This window comes from Neovison vison, chromosome 10 (assembly GCF_020171115.1).
Source record: "Neovison vison isolate M4711 chromosome 10, ASM_NN_V1, whole genome shotgun sequence".
In the NCBI taxonomy this organism is placed as follows: domain Eukaryota; kingdom Metazoa; phylum Chordata; class Mammalia; order Carnivora; family Mustelidae; genus Neogale; species Neogale vison.
In genome coordinates this window covers 552,813-567,476 of record NC_058100.1, presented here as the reverse complement: position 1 = coordinate 567,476, position 14,664 = coordinate 552,813, and the positions used below count along the sequence as shown (strand labels likewise).

The window sequence follows — 14,664 nt, the reverse complement described above, 5'->3', positions numbered from 1 at the left end:
GGAAACAGGAGGGGCCTGAGTTGCGAGTACTTGGTGCCATCCAGGAACAGAAAACGAGGGAGGAGAGAACCCGGCTAGATGCCCTGAGGCGCGGTAAGGACGGAGGCTGGAGCCTGCGGAGAGCGGCTCTTCCCCGGGCAGGCTGTGCCCCCCGCCCCCGGGCCGTGTCCCACCGGTTCCCCGCACGCTCTCGGGGAAGACAGGAGGCCGCACAGCAGTGGCCTCGGGCCCTGGCGGTCCAGAGGGATTACTGTCAAGGAGCGGCCGCTCTCTGCTGCTTCCCTTTCCCGGTTCCGCGGTGAGCGCCGGAGAGGGAAGTCGAGTCAGTCCGAAGACCGGGCCGTTTCCCCCGGCGCCGAGGGCGCAGAGCGGGTCTTCGCGTCTCCGCGAAGAAGGCGCTGCCGGACACCGGGACCCGAGCCCGGCGTCCCAGAGCGGAAGACTCGGCTCCGCGCGCGGGGCCCCGACTCCCGCCTCGCCCGCGGCCGCTCGCGCTTCCGGCCAGCGGGGCCAGTCGGACCGCCCCGCCGCGCCCGGCCCGCAGCCCCTGGGCCCGCCCTCTCGCCCCCCCCCGCCCCGCCCCGCCCCGCCCCGCCCCGCCCCCCGCCAGCCCGCCCCCGGCCTCCGATGGCCTCCAGGGCACGTCACTCCGCGTAGGGTCCCGCCCTCCGGGCGTCGTCATTGGCCGGCGCCGGCGGGGAGGCGGGACGCGGCGGGGCGGGGTCCCGGGTCGCGGCGGAACCCAGCGGCCGCGGCGGAGGGGGCGACCCTGTCGAGGTGAGTGTGCGCCCCCGCCGTGCGTTGGGCGGCCTGGCCGCGACCCCGCCACCTGGGGCCCCTGGCGCGGCGCTGGGGAAGCGGGAGCGGGGAGTGATCCAGCCCCAAACTCGCCCTGCCCAGGTGGCCCGCGACGCTCCCCGCGACAGCTCGGGCAGCCCGACCCCCTCGGCTCCGTCCGCGCCTTCCTGCGGGGGCCCCGGCCTCTCCTCTCCCGGAGGGCCGCGCTCCAGGGGAAGGTAAGGAGACACCCGCGGCGCCCCGACGCCGGAACCCCCGCGCGGGGTCCCTAGATGAGCCGTCTGCGGGCGCGCGGGCTGCGGGGCCCGGCGTGCACGAGCCACACGGGGCGGGGAGGTCGGAGGGCGGCGGGGGCAGGGAGCCCCCCTCCGCGGACCAGCCCCCGCTCTGCTCGGCCCCATCCGCAGGTGACCGCCGCCCCGCTCGCTGTGTCTCCCGTCCGACAGCCGTGCCTGCCGCTGCAGCCACCATGGGGCCTTGGGGAGAGCCGGAGCTGCTGGTGTGGCGCCCGGAGGCCGTGGGCTCGGAACCCGCAGGGCCCGTGGGGCTGGAGGTGAAAGTCGGGGCCCTGGTGCTGCTGCTGTTGCTCACCGCGCTGTGCAGTCTGGTGCCCGTCTGCGCGCTGCGCCGGCCCGGGGCTAACCCCGAAGCCTCCGGTGAGCCTCTCGGGTCCCCGCTGCCGCCCGCGCTGGGCCTAGGGAGGGCGCCGGCTGCTGAAGAGGGTCCCCTGGGCCCAGGAAGGGCAGAGGGAGCCTTGCTTGGGGCAGAGAGGCTCGAGGGGGTCCAGGCTCACTCCCGTCTGTGCTCCCCTGTCCAGCCTCCCGGCAGAAAGCCTTGAGCCTAATCAGCTGCTTCGCGGGGGGTGTCTTCCTGGCCACCTGTCTCCTGGACCTCCTGCCTGACTACCTGGCGGCCATAGACGAGGCCCTAGCGGCCTTGCACGTGACGGTGAGCTCTGGCTGCTGTGTGTGACCCTGTGGGGGTGGGGGTGTTCAGTCACACCGCTGTGGGAGAGGGGGCTTTTTCGGATCCCTTCCTGGAGTGCTTCGTGACCTTGTGACCGTGCGGAAGGCACCGAGCATGGGACCCTGTGAATTGTGATTTTTAGTGATGGGGAATAACTTCCTGTGGTGCTCCCCCACCCCCATCCCCCAGTCCCCAGTCCCTCTGTGACTGCCATGCGCTCCGGGACGTGGAGAGGAGCCTCTGGCCAGGCATGTGACCTCCTCCGGGAGTTTCTCAGCCCCAGCCTCTAAGAATCAGCTATGTTCTCACGCCACTTTGCTGAAGAGGTTGGCGGTAGAGCGCCCTGCAGGCCTGGGAAGGGTAGGAGGCCTGGAGTCCGGGACCAAAGGTGCCATAACCCGAGGAGGTAGGGCGTGAAGGGAAAGTCTCAGGGGGAAAAACTGACACAGTTGTGCAGAGGTACTGGGAAGGTCCCCCGCACTCTTCCTCTTCCTAAGACTGGGGAAGTGACACAGGATGTACCCTTTGTGACTGAGTGCCCCGTGGCCCTGTGTGACTGTGTGTAAGTCTGATGGCCCCATGATACTGTGTGGCTCTGTGTGTGAGCATTTGGAGAGGCGGGCAACGTGTGATCCTTCCTGTGTGACTTCTTGTCCCACTCTGTGTAATCTGTGCCAGCCACTGGCCGCGGGGGCTGGTTTTTGCGTCCCCTTCACAGCAAACATTTGGTTGTGTCTGGAGACGTTTTCGTTGTCACAGCTCAGGGAAGGAAGGCTTTGTGCTTGCTCTTGGCATCTAACGCGTACAGATGAGGACTGTTAGATCCTACTGAGCACAGGACAGACCTCCAGAATGAATTGTCCAACCCCAAATTTGGATAGTGCCGAAGCTGAGAAGCTGGCGTCTGTGTGGTCCCGCAAGTGGCGCTCCTGTGGGGCGAGGGAAGCAGGAGATCCGAGGAGCAGCTAGGAGAAGTCGCGTCCGCTCCGGCCCGGGTGACAGAGGGCCCAAATGGGCTAGAACCAGCCGGACTGCTGACTCTGGGCTGGGCCTCATCTGTGTGATTGTGGGTGTGTTTGTGTAAGCGAGAGAAGTCTGCGTCCCTGGGACTCCTGGAGACTCGGAGTTTGACGGCTCTTCCCCACTCTCGGCCCGTCGGCCCTGTCTGCCCACAGCTCCAGTTTCCCCTGCAAGAGTTCATCTTGGCAATGGGCTTCTTCCTGGTCCTGGTGATGGAGCAGATCACACTGGCTTACAGGGAGCAGTCAGGGCCACCACCTCGAGAGGAGACAAGGGCTCTGCTGGGAGCGGCAAACGGTGGGCCTCAGCACTGGCACGACGGGCCAGGGCTCCCACAGTCAGGGGGAGCCCCAGCAGCCCCCTCAGCCCTGCGCGCCTGCGTACTGGTCTTCTCCCTGGCCCTGCACTCGGTGTTCGAGGGACTGGCAGTGGGGCTGCAGCGGGACCGGGCCCGGGCCGTGGAGCTGTGTCTGGCGTTGCTGCTCCACAAGGGTGTTCTGGCGGTCAGCTTGTCCCTGCGGCTGCTGCAGAGCCACCTGCGGGCACAGGTGGTGGCTGGCTGTGGGATCCTCTTCTCATGCATGACCCCTCTGGGCATCGGGCTGGGGGCGGCTCTGGCTGAGTCGGCCGGGCCGCTGCACCAGCTGGCCCAGTCTGTGTTGGAAGGCATGGCAGCTGGCACCTTTCTCTACATCACCTTCCTGGAAATCTTGCCCCAGGAGCTGGCCACCTCTGAGCAGAGGATCCTCAAGGTCATTCTGCTCCTTGCGGGCTTTGCCTTGCTCACTGGCCTGCTCTTCATCCAGGTCTAGGGAGCTCCAGGGGCCCTTGACCTTCCTTTCCTTCCCCAGCGTATAAGAGTAGGAGCGGGGAAGGGAGGATGGAGGGTCAGAGAGTTCTCTGGGAGACAGGGATGGAGTCTTTGGGACGGCCTGACCAATGTGAGGGATGTGGTAGATAAGAGCCTGGCCCCAAGGGATAGTCAGATCACTAAGGACATGATCGCGGATGCATACTGGGGAAGACACCTAGTGCTGGAAAGCCGGGGTCAGACACTACGTACAGGGACGGGCTGGTGGTGGGAAGCCTGGGGGGCTGTACCCAGCGGCTGTGGGATGGGGAGGTGTTGAGGAGGCCCAGCCCAGAGTCAGCAGTCCTGCGGTTCTAGCCCGTTTCTGCCCACTGTCACCAGGGGGGGGAGTGGACTGCTGCTTCTCCTAGCTCCTTCTCCGTATCTCCCGCTTCCCTCCTTCCAGAGGACTTATGCCAAATGGCTTCTTCTTGCCGGTTTTGGTACCTTCACTGGGTTCTCTAGTCCTGCTCACTTCTCTGTTTTTAAAGTGCCAAATAAATCCCTTCCCTCTTTGTCAAAAAGCACAGTGATGGCCCTGGACCCGGCCCAACATCTCAGTGAGGGGCCTGCTTGCCCTTTCCAGGCAGCCCTGTTTGCTGAGCTGAGGTTGGGGGAGGGTTGGCAGGGCTGAGGCCAGGCCCCGCTCCGCTTGGCGCCCGAGGAATCCTGAACACCGACACGGCTGCCGAGGGCCCAGATGACAAACACTGAGCTGCCAAACTTTTTTATACCAGAGGAGCCCGAGGGGAGGGCTCACCCCCAGCCATTTTTGGGGAGGGAGGGCTGTGGATAGAGCCACGTCCTCTAGAATCTATTTTACTAACTGACCTGTTTTGAGACTTGTTACCCAAATAAAAGATGTTTCTATACGTTTGTACAGGGTCTGATTCGTTTGTCTTGGGCAAGGGGTGGGCACGTGGCCCGTCTGAGGGGCCTGAGTCCCAGACGTTTCTAGCTGTTCTGATAGTCCCGCTCTCGTTTTCTCTAGGCGCGGAGGCCCCTTCCCCGAAGACCCAGATTTTCCTTCTTTTGTTGCTTCCTTCTTCCCGCCCTGTCTCCACCCCTTCCCCTTCCTCCCGAATCCTTCCCTCGCCCGCATCCCGCTCCCCTCCGCGCTCCGAGGCTCGAGACCAACTCAGAACTACTCTTCCCGGCGGGCTCCGCGCAGGGAGGAGCCGCGGGGGAGGAGCCAGGCTCCCAGGCCCCGGAGCCGCAGGACTGTTGGGAAATGGAGTCCGCTTCCTGTCCGGACTGCTCGCCTGGGGCCCGCGCAGGGGTCACGTAAACAAACTACAGTTCCCGGCGGCCCCCGCGCGCGGCAGGTCCGGGCTAGGCTGGGGCCGGGTTCGCGGTGCTCGCCGAGGCGGCGGCGGCGGCTGCGGTTGGAGGCGCCGGCCGGGGCCCGCGGCGGGGCCGTGGCTTGTCCGGGAGGGTGGCGGGGAGGGACGCACGGGGAAGATGGCGACGGCGGGCGCCAACGGGCCCGGCTCGGCCACGGCCGCGGCTTCCAATCCGCGCAAGTTTAGCGAGAAGATCGCGCTGCAGAAACAGCGTCAGGCCGAGGAGACGGCGGCCTTCGAGGAGGTGATGATGGACATCGGCTCCACCCGGGTGAGGGGCCGCCGGGGGAGCGGGAGCCGGGGGCGCCGTCCCGGAGCGGGAGGCGGGGCGGGGGCGGGCGCCGCGGCGAGGGAGGCGGAGCGGGGCGGCCGCCGGCCGGGCGGCGCGGGTGGGGGCGCCGCGCGGGGCGGGAAGACGGGCGTGCGGGGGGAGCCGGCGGGGGGCCGCGGGGCCGGGGGAGCCGGCGGGGGCCGGGGGGGAGGCGGCGGGGGCCGCGGGGCCGGGGGGAGCCGGCGCGGGCCGCGCGGGCGGCGGCGGGCCCGGGCATCCCCGGCGGAGTGCGGGGGGACGCCCCTGCAGCATCCCCGGGGCTCGGGCGGCGGCGGGGGTGGGCAAGGGCCGCCGGTGCCTCCGGCTCGGGCATCTCCTGCGGTCCGGTCCGTCTCGCCGGTCCTCTCGCCGCTCGGGTGCCTTCGGGAAAGGCCCGGGGAGCGGTTTGCGCCGCCGCGCTGGGTCTCGTGGGGGCAGGAAGTCCCCTCGTGCGTCCCTTCCCTTTGCTTCCTTTTTCAAATTTTTCTTGTGGTTTCCTGACGTGAACGAAGGTGAGGTCCGTGGCCCACAGACGGCGCTTGATGTTCTGCCCTGGCCGCCGCGGAGGGGACGCAGGACTTTGAAGCTCCAGAGCGGGTCACCAGTTGGCTGTAGGTTAGGTTTGCTGAGCTTTCTAGGAAGATGGCTGCTTTGTGGGTCGGTTATAAAGTGCCTCCTCGGAGGGTCGCCTGTGGGTAGGGGACATTCATTCCTGAGCAGTTCCAGAAAGAAGACACCCCGGCCCGGTTGCCTGTGAAGCCCCTCTGGCCTTCGCTTCTTGCTTCCCAGGCCCCAGTATCAGAGGGCGTGAGGGCGGGAGTCTGTCCTGCTGGCGTGCAGTCCTCGTGCAGGGACACGTTCTTCTCAGAACGGCAGCTGAGGGTACGGCCGCCTCGGGTCCCTCACAGGCCGATCCAGGAGGAGCTCCGGGGGAGAGGGGGGAACAGAAGCACCGCTGGGAGCTCTTTCTGCCTGTCCGACTGGTTTGCATCGATGCCTGTGACTCTGGCTGTGCTCTTGTTTGTGTCTCCCCAACTGTTAGTTTTTCTTTTGTGTTTTCCCCTTTGGGTCTCTAGAGACCATGTGTCCTGGTTCATGGGAGTCAGAACAGAGAGCGTTAGTGGGGAAGCAGGTCGGAGGCGCTGGCCACAGCTCCCTCTCAGTGCTGGAGGGTCGTGATCCATCTGAGCAAAGACGGCTTTGGCTCCGCCGCGGAGCTTCTGGTCGTGCTGGGGACGGAGGCAGGCACGTGGGCCGGAGCCTCTGCTTGAGGCCCTGTCCTCTGTCTGGGCTCGGACTCCTGCAGCCGCTGGGTGGGATTTTAGGGTTTGCGCAAGCAGAAAGGCTGTGAGAAGCTCAGAGCTGAGGCCTCTGTCTTTTGAGCAACGTGGTTTGTCCAAACACCCCTTGTGCCCGCTTTGCTACTGCAAATTACTTCTCTGCTGCTCATTGACGTCGGGTGGGCATACAAGGCCGGGGCTTGGGAACCCAAGAGTCTAAAGCTGGAGGTAAGGGATCTGGGGCTTAGCTTAGCAGAGAGGGCTCTGCTGAGGCCCACACAGCCGTTGGGGCCGACGGTAACAGGAGGCAGGTGTTGGCACGCGTACTAACAGCAATCTGGAGTGGCCCAGCGGTTTCCGTAGTGTCTGCTGAACTCGGTGTGCTGACCTCTTGGAACAGAAAGTTCTGATGTTGGGGTCAGCAGAGCAATGCATGACCCCCAGAAGTTCACCAGCTGCCCTAGGTCTGTGTTTTGGCTGTTGCAGCGGTCCTCAGAAGTAGGCATTCACCTCCCGCAGAAGGACTTCGGATCTGTAGGATCAGCCTGCCAGACTGATGGTTGTGGCGTCTTACTGCCGGGCCAGATAACCTCTCCCCAAAGTGGGGAGCAGGCCGGGCTGAACAGGGTTACTGCTCCCTCTGTCACCCCCAGTCTCAAGGCTCCCCTGGCCATCCAGGGGCTTTTGAATGAGCTAGAAGAAGTCTGCCTCTTGGTTTTGGGACTGGTTTTCCAGCGAGGAGAGCCGTCATTTCCCAGATGTTCTAGTTTGGGTGGTACAGGCTCTGTAGCTTTCCTGAGGGAGGCAAATGGCAGAGCCCAGAAGCCTGTGCCGTCCGGAGCGGGAAGGAAGGAGGTTGGTGATCATGGCTCTGTGGCCTCCCCCTGTGGCCGTCCCCTCGTGTTCCAGTTAGCAGTTGGCACACCGGGAAGGGAAAGTGGAGGTGCCTAATGGGCCCCCTTCCCGGGACTTACCCCATGGGACTAGCTTGGGGGCTGCCGGCAACCCTTCGGGGACTCTGTTTAGACAGATGCCAACTGGGCCATGCCCCGAGCAGAGCATCAAACCCTGCCTGGCTGGGTAACGCCAGCCGTCAGCGCCGTGGATGCGGGTGGCGTGTCCCTGGCCTGGCCGGTTCTGCGGTTCCTGGCACCTCACCTCCCGGCACCAGCGGGACGGCATGCCGTGGAGACAGATGGCACAGGAGCAGTGGTCAGAAGCTTCCCTGACACTCCCGCTTGTCCTCCCTCTCAGTTACAGGCCCAGAAGCTGCGCCTGGCCTACACGAGGAGCTCCCACTACGGCGGTTCTCTGCCTAATGTCAACCAGATTGGCTGTGGGCTGACTGAGTTCCAGGTAAGCGGACACCGGCCGAGGGGGAACACGGGCTCGCGGGCGACCTCCCCTGCTGACCTACCTGTCTCTCCCGGCAGAGCCCCCTCCACTCGCCTCTGGATTCGTCTCGGGGCACTCGGCACCACGGGCTGGTGGAACGCGTGCAGCGAGACCCCCGGAGAATGGTGTCCCCGCTCCGCCGCTACCCCCGCCACATATCCTTCCCGGGGCGTGGGGGCAGGCGGGGGAGGCGACGGGGTTCCGCGGGAACTCATGGGAGGGAGGGGCTCTGTGTGTGCTTCCGTCCCGTCCATTCCGGGCCTCCCAGAAAAGCCACCGTTCGGCCCGTGTGACCGCGATGGCACCTGTGATGGGGGACGTATGTTTCCTGCCGCAGGGGGTCTGGTCCCCTCTTCACATTTTGCCTCCCCTTTCTCTTGGTAGCTTTCGGTTTTGGAGACGTTCATTGCCCTGCCTCCCGCGCCCCCTCCCGTTACTCTTCCTTATTCTACCAGCTCTGCTGGGCCCGGTTCCCTTTTCTCTTGCATTCTTTGGCCCTGGCATTGCCCCTCACGGAAAGGAGGGAGGTGCTCGCTTCTCTGAGCAGCTCGTCCACCTGCTCCAGTGTCCTGTGCTTCTCTGTTCTCTGTGTCCCCCGTCCCCTCCTCCCTTTCTCCTTAACTGGTGTGCCCACGTCGACAGCTCGCCCTATGGTCCTGCCTACTTGTCTCCTCCCCCGGAGTCTGGCTGGCGGAGGTCAGTGTCTAGGGCAGACAGCATCTCCTGTCCACTCCCAGCTGTGTCTCTGGAGGGAGCTTGGCTTGGGGCTAGGCTTGCTGGTCCGGGCGTTGAACAATCCTTCCTCCATGACGGCTGGCTGGGAGGGGTGGGGGCGGGCGCAGTAGTTGGGTCAGAGTCCAGCCCTGGCCGTGTTGACATGGGCAGCCAGGCCTCCGGGTCCAGCCAGTGCAGGACCAATGGTCACGGTGGCTGCCTGGGGTGTGTGCGTCTGGGGAGGGAGCATGGCCGCCGGGTGTCCGGGCCTCCCCGGGCCAAGTCATCCTCAGTGCTTGTACCAGCATGGCTGCTGGGCTCCGGGATTCTTACTCAGCGGGTCCCGGCAGAGACAAGTTGAGAATTTCCAGGTCTCTTAGCTTGACTGTGGGAGAAGGGTCAGGGGTCCAGGTAGCAGAAGAACCAGGAAGGAGGCGTGGCCCTGGGCGCTCAGCCCTGTCTGTCTTCCGCTTGTGGCCTGGTCCTCCCCAGCCCCATGCTTGCTCTCCCGAGTGTTGCTAGCCTGGCTAGCCTTGCTCGTCCTGACATTGTATTTCCCCCGCAGGGCGGTGCCCTGGGGCAGTTTCCCTGCGGAGAAGGGCCAGATGTTTCGACTCCCGTCTGCGCTGAACAGGTGATGGGCCTGGCCGTCTCAGAGCCCCTCTCTTATCTGTCCTGTCTGCCCGCCCTCCCCCCGGCTTCCTGTCCCAGCCCTGCTAGCGTTTCCCCTGCTGAGCAGGGCCTGGGGACCAGAAACAAGGTCCCACCCAGCTCATCTCTGCGCTCCCCCCCCCGCCCCGCCCCCCCAGGACGAGTTCTGACTCTGCCCTTCACACCAGCGTGATGAACCCCAGCCCTCAGGACACTTATCCAGGCCCTGCCCCTCCCAGCATCCTGCCCAGCCGCCGTGGAGGTAAATGGCCTGGCCCCGGGCAGGGAGTGACCTGAGGAGCTTTAGTCGGAAGTCCATAGAGAAGTCCGGACTGTAGCCAACTGTCCCGCATCCTTTGTAGGTTTTCTGGATGGTGAAGTGGATTCCAGAGGTATGTGTCCCACGCCACGCGCGGGTACCGATGCCCACGACCTTCAGGGCTGGTGTTGGGCGCTTCGTGCCGGGTCTGCTCACTTGGGCGGCTTCGGCCTTTCCAGCCGCCTCATCGCTGGTCCGGTCTTTCTCTTTCAAGTCCCTGCTGTTGAGGAGAACGTGCTGGACGACAAGCATTTGCTGAAGCCATGGGATGCTAAGAAGGTCGGTGTGGCCCACTTTCCCCTTTCTTTCTGCGGGGCGGGGCTGCCTCCGGCCTCCGGAGCCCTGGCCTCCTTTCCCACGTTATTCCTTCTCTCCTCAGCTGTCCTCCTCCTCTTCCCGACCTCGGTCCTGTGAAGTCCCTGGAATTAAGTAGGTGCCTCTGTTAGGCTGCCCGAGGGGCCGAGGGAACCGTGGGAGGCCGGCCTGTGCCCGCTCCACGACCTCTGCCCCCATGTCCCCCTCTCTTTCCGTCCCCGGCAGCATCTTCCCATCCCCCCACCAGCCTGCCAGCGTGCCCGGCCTCCCACCTGCCATGAACACGGGCGGCTCCCTACCCGACCTCACCAGCCTGCACTTCCCCCCGCCACTGCCCACTCCCCTGGACCCGGAGGAGATGGCCTACCCCAGCCTGAGCGGGGGCAACAGTACCTCCAATCTGACCCACACCTTGACCCACCTCGGCATCAGCGGGGGCCTGGGCCCTGGCGCGGGCTACGATGCGCCGGGTGAGCAGCGGTCCCGGCTGGAGGGGGGGCGGGGTGCTGGGGGGGCTGGTCCGGGAGCCTCCTGTGACCGCCCGCGCCAGTCCTCCCCAGGACTTCCACACGGCAGGCGCGGCTTTCTCTCGAAAGGTGATGGCGGGCAGCCCCCGGGTGGGCCGTGCCGGCCTCACCGTCAGGGACAGAGCAGGGAGGACACTGTGTTGCCACTTCATCGTCTGGTCGCTGCTCTCTGTTCTGGGCAGAAGGCAGCCCGGCCCCCGTCGGTAACGCTGGCGTCCGTGCTTCTTGTCTGTGCCTGCAGGACTCCAGTCCCCTCCCAGCCTCCCGTCCTTGCAGTCCTCCCTGAGCAACCCCAACCTCCAGGCCTCCCTGAGCGGCCCCCAGCCCCAGCTGCAGGGCTCCCACAGCCACCCCTCCCTGCCGGCCTCCTCCCTGGCCCGCCATGCACTGCCCGCCACCTCCCTGGGCCACCCCTCGCTCAGTGCCCCGGCCCTGTCCTCCTCCAGTTCCTCCTCCGCTTCGGCTCCCGCGCTGGGTGCCCCCCCTTACCCGCCTTCGACCCCCGGAACCTCCCCCCGCCACCGTCGTGTGCCCCTCAGCCCCCTGAGTTTGCCCGCGGGCCCAGCTGAAGCCAGAAGGTCCCAACAGCAGCTGCCCAAACAGTTTTCGCCAACAATGTCACCCACCTTGTCCTCCATCACTCAGGTACGCGTGGCCGCCTTGTGTCCCTGTTTCCTCCTCTCTTCCCGCCACACGCCCCCTCCCACGTCCCTTTCTTCAGACGCCGTCCTCGCTCCTGTGCTTCTCGTCCAGCTTCCTCCTTCCTCTGTGCCTCTCATTTCGGGGGTGAGCCGCTTCCCGGTTCACGCCCCACCCCCACCCCATCCTGGGACAGGTGCTGTGCGGGCTGAGAGCCTCGGCCCCTCACCTGTGGGACACGGCTGCCGTCCTAAGGGTCCCAGGAGCCGCATACGGGCTGTGCTTAGGCTGGGCCCAGCCAGGGGCAGCCCCGCAGGTAGTAGCTTTTTCTCCCCTGCTTCTCCCCCAGCTGCTTTCCTCGTGGGTTTGTCTCTCACGCCTCCATCCTGTCCTACCCCGTTCCACCGCGGTTCTTCTTCCGCAGCGTTCGTAGAGTCAGGGGCTCCCAGGTCACGGAGCCCCATCTCTTCGTGGTGCAGAGGAGGGCACTGCCCGGAGGGAAAGTACTTCCTGAGCTCGCTTAGCAAGTTAGGAAGAGTTGGGGGCTGAGCCAGTGGAGGGCTCCTTCCTCAGTGGCCAGCTGCGCGGCAACCCTGCCCCTTCTCTCGGCCGCCGCCCTTCCCAGGGATGGGCGGGCCGTGCCTCTGGGGAAGGTCTTCAGCCAGGCCCACCGGGGCTCTGCTCCCTTGCAGCCCGGATCAAGCCTGACCTCCCTCCCTCCTTCCTGCTCTCCCCGTGTCTGCCCTCGAGTCCACGGGGCGTGCACCTGCGGCGGGGGGTTGGGGGTTGGGGGGGCCGGTGGTGGCCGCGCTCGCTTGCTCTGGTCCTGATGTGCGCGGTGATTGCGGGTGATTGCGGACACCCCGTGGAGCGCTGGCACGTTTGTGTTGAGGATGGTTGTGGCTTCACAGGGTGGGAAACCCTGGCTGAGGGGCTCTCCCGAGGGGTAAGCTTCTTCCTCTTTCCTTGCTTCTCTTCAGGGTGTCCCCTTGGATACCAGCAAACTGCCCACTGACCAGCGGCTGCCTCCATATCCATACAGCCCCCCCGGTTTGCTTCTGCCCAGCCAGCCGGCCACCCCAAAGCCTCTGCAGCAGCCGGGGCTGACCTCCCAGGCCTGCTCCAGGCAGCCCTCTGGGGGACAGCCCCTGGGCCGGCCACTGCACTTCGGGTCACTGTACCCGCCCAGCTCCGGTGGGCAAGGGCAGCCGTCTTACCACCGGCCAGGAAGTGACTTCGGCCTGGGGAGTGTGAGTACCCGGGTCCAAAAGCAGGGGGGAGGCCGGGGTGGGGGGTGGGCTCGAGGGGCCCCTGTGCCGCATCGCTGGTGCACGCTGAATTGGCAGATCCGGGGTGGTGGGGGAGAGGCTCCGGCCCCTGGAGCGCAGAGCTCTGCCAGCCCGAGGCTTCTGTCTTCCTGCGTCTGACCCCTGCTCCTGCCGCTGCCCCCAGCCGGCTCTGCGCAGCGCGCTTGCTGACGACAGCCACTCTGACGCCTTCTCTCCCGGGCATGCCCACGCTCTGTCCCGGCAGGTACGGCGCCCACACCAGCTCTGGGCCCGGTGCTTGCCGCTTGTGCTCTGCTGGCGACCTTCTCCCCGTCTCTGCTCTGATCTCTGCGGTCGGGGGCGGGGCGTGCTTTGCGGGGCAAACGGGACGTATTTGCCAGGCAGGCAGGGTCAGTGGGACCCCCGTTCTGAAGTGCCTCCTCGGGCCCTGTGTGTGTCCGTAGCAGTTCACCATGGAGAGCCCGTCAGCCAGCCTGGCGCTGGATCCCCCTGGCTTTTCTGAAGGACCTGGATTTTTAGGGGGTGAGGGGCCAGTGAGTAGCCTCCAGGACCCTCGTGCCCTCAACCACCAGAACTTGACCCACTGTTCCCGCCACGCCTCAGGGCCCGACGTCCTCCTCCCAGGTGAGCGGTGTGGGGGGCGGCGGGGCGCAGTAGGAGGGGAGGGTCCATTCCCCAGTGCATCAGGAGGCCTAGGGCTTGTAGAGGAGTGGACGGGCTGTGGGCCTCACCCGTCTCTTCTGCCCACACAGGGGAGTCCTCCCCAGGTTTCTCCAAGGAGATTGCGGCGGCCCTGGCCGGAGTGCCCGGCTTTGAGGGGCCAGCCGCTGGGCTGGGGCTGGGGCTGGGGCTGGAGGAGGACCTGCGCATGGAACCGCTGGGCCTGGAAGGGCTCCACATGCTGAGTGACCCCTGTGCGCTGCTGCCCGATCCTGCTGTGGAAGACTCGTTCCGCAGCGACCGGCTGCAGTGAGGGGCCTTGGTGGAGCCCCTCTCCGTGACCGTGCCCCATCATTGTCCCTTTCCTCCCTTCCCCCTGGCCAGTAGAGACTCCACTCTGCCCCCAGATCCTCTTTCTCACGTGAACGAGGGATCCTAGGAATGAGAAAAAGCGAGGGGTTTGTCCAGGTGGCCCCTGAATTCTGCACAAGGGGCGGGCCTGGGGGAGCTGCAGGGAGGGCCTGAAGCACTTGTAACTTTGAACCTGAACCGTCTGTCTGGAGGTCAGAGCCTGTTGGAAGGCCGGGGGGAAAGGGGGACCCTGAGGCCTTGGGGTGGGCAGTGCCAGCTCCTCCTCCCAACTCTTCCCCCTCGCAGTGGAGGAGAGAGCCAGAGTGGATATTATTTTTTATTAAATATATTATATGTTAATAAAAAAATCATATCAAACACTTGGTGTGGTGTCTACTCTTGGGGATGCATTTGGGGATCCAGAGGATCCCTGGGGCCAGGCCCTTGTGTCTCTTAGGGTTTCTGCATCTTCCTGTCACTGTTGTGGCTCATGGCAGGGCCCCAGCCTCAGAGTTTGTACCCAGCATGGAATGTGGCAGTCGTGACTGGATGCCGGCTCCCCGGACAGCACCTGGGCTCTCCTGTGTCCTGTCTCGCCCCCCCCCCCCCCCCCCCCCGCCCCGGGCCCGCTCAGGCTGCTGTCCCCCCACCTCCGCCCCGCCCGGGAGCAGCTGGCCCCAAGGACCGCCTGGCAGAGGGAGGGTCTCCAGGAGGATTTTGTGCCCCGGGTGGGTGCCGGGCAGCGCTCGGGTTGGCTCCCTCTTTCGTACGGGCCTTTTAATCCCAGAGAACCTGGAAGACAAGTGGTACCTGGCCAGGCTCTGACCTCGCGCTGCGGGTCTGCGCTGCGGGTCTGCGTCTGGCGTCCTCCCCGCGCCCGCATTCCCAGCCCGGCCGGCTCTGTTCCGCTGTCCCTGTGTGCCAGCCGGCCTGCTCGCAGGGTCCCCACGGGCCTTCCTCTTTCTGTCTCGGGCTGCCAGCCCTCCGGCCGTAGGAGCCTCTGCCCTCCGCTCCTGTCCCCGCCGCTACCGGCCGCCTCCGGGTCTCGCACACCGCGCAGCGCCGCCCTCAGCTCTTCCTCTTTCCCAAGCCCCCTTTTCCGGAGAGGGAACCGAGAGCTTGTGGCCGAGGCCCGCAGGGGATGCAGGGTGCCCCAGACCTGGGAGTGGGGGCGTCGCGGGGTCGGCGCAGCCTGGGCCTCCCGGGGCCCGCGGCCAGGCGCCCTGGCGGCATGTGA

At 65.8% G+C, this 14,664-nt stretch overlaps 2 protein-coding genes across 8 annotated transcripts; both read left to right on the top strand.

Annotated features, from left to right (window-relative positions):
• Positions 1-749: 749 nt before the first annotated feature.
• Positions 750-4,510, top strand: SLC39A1 (solute carrier family 39 member 1). Its single transcript, XM_044266405.1, has 5 exons — positions 750-777; positions 901-1,016; positions 1,206-1,454; positions 1,616-1,746; positions 2,940-4,510. The coding sequence occupies exons 3-5, from the start codon at positions 1,268-1,270 to the stop codon at positions 3,594-3,596; spliced, it is 975 nt and encodes a 324-aa protein (XP_044122340.1). The 5' UTR covers positions 750-777; positions 901-1,016; positions 1,206-1,267; the 3' UTR covers positions 3,597-4,510.
• Positions 4,511-5,069: 559 nt separating this feature from the next.
• Positions 5,070-13,807, top strand: CRTC2 (CREB regulated transcription coactivator 2). 7 transcript variants are annotated; one of them, XM_044266402.1, is made up of 16 exons: positions 5,070-5,248; positions 7,822-7,923; positions 8,001-8,117; positions 8,597-8,658; positions 9,242-9,310; positions 9,486-9,589; positions 9,690-9,719; positions 9,861-9,925; positions 10,026-10,075; positions 10,187-10,431; positions 10,730-11,133; positions 11,324-11,443; positions 12,108-12,377; positions 12,580-12,660; positions 12,860-13,040; positions 13,169-13,807. In XM_044266402.1, the coding sequence occupies exons 1-16, from the start codon at positions 5,096-5,098 to the stop codon at positions 13,387-13,389; spliced, it is 2,274 nt and encodes a 757-aa protein (XP_044122337.1). In that variant the 5' UTR covers positions 5,070-5,095; the 3' UTR covers positions 13,390-13,807. The 7 variants fall into 7 exon arrangements, with proteins under 7 accessions (XP_044122337.1, XP_044122338.1, XP_044122333.1 ...); XM_044266398.1 differs by lacking the exon at positions 5,070-5,248 and adding an exon at positions 5,630-7,422; XM_044266403.1 differs by lacking the exon at positions 11,324-11,443 and having other exon boundaries at positions 5,071-5,248.
• The last annotated feature ends 857 nt before the right edge of the window (positions 13,808-14,664 follow it).

Bases quoted from the DNA above. Each gene is read 5' to 3' on its own strand.
- SLC39A1 (XM_044266405.1), top strand. From the start codon at position 1,268: ATGGGGCCTTGGGGAGAGCCGGAGCTGCTGGTGTGGCGCCCGGAGGCC. The intron at 1,455-1,615 runs GTGAGCCTCTCG...TCCCCTGTCCAG, and splicing joins GGCTAACCCCGAAGCCTCCG to CCTCCCGGCAGAAAGCCTTG. The intron at 1,747-2,939 runs GTGAGCTCTGGC...GTCTGCCCACAG, and splicing joins TAGCGGCCTTGCACGTGACG to CTCCAGTTTCCCCTGCAAGA.
- CRTC2 (XM_044266398.1), top strand. From the start codon at position 6,997: ATGCATGACCCCCAGAAGTTCACCAGCTGCCCTAGGTCTGTGTTTTGG. The intron at 8,118-8,596 runs ATATCCTTCCCG...TGGTGTGCCCAC, and splicing joins TCCGCCGCTACCCCCGCCAC to GTCGACAGCTCGCCCTATGG. The intron at 10,432-10,729 runs GTGAGCAGCGGT...CTGTGCCTGCAG, and splicing joins CGCGGGCTACGATGCGCCGG to GACTCCAGTCCCCTCCCAGC.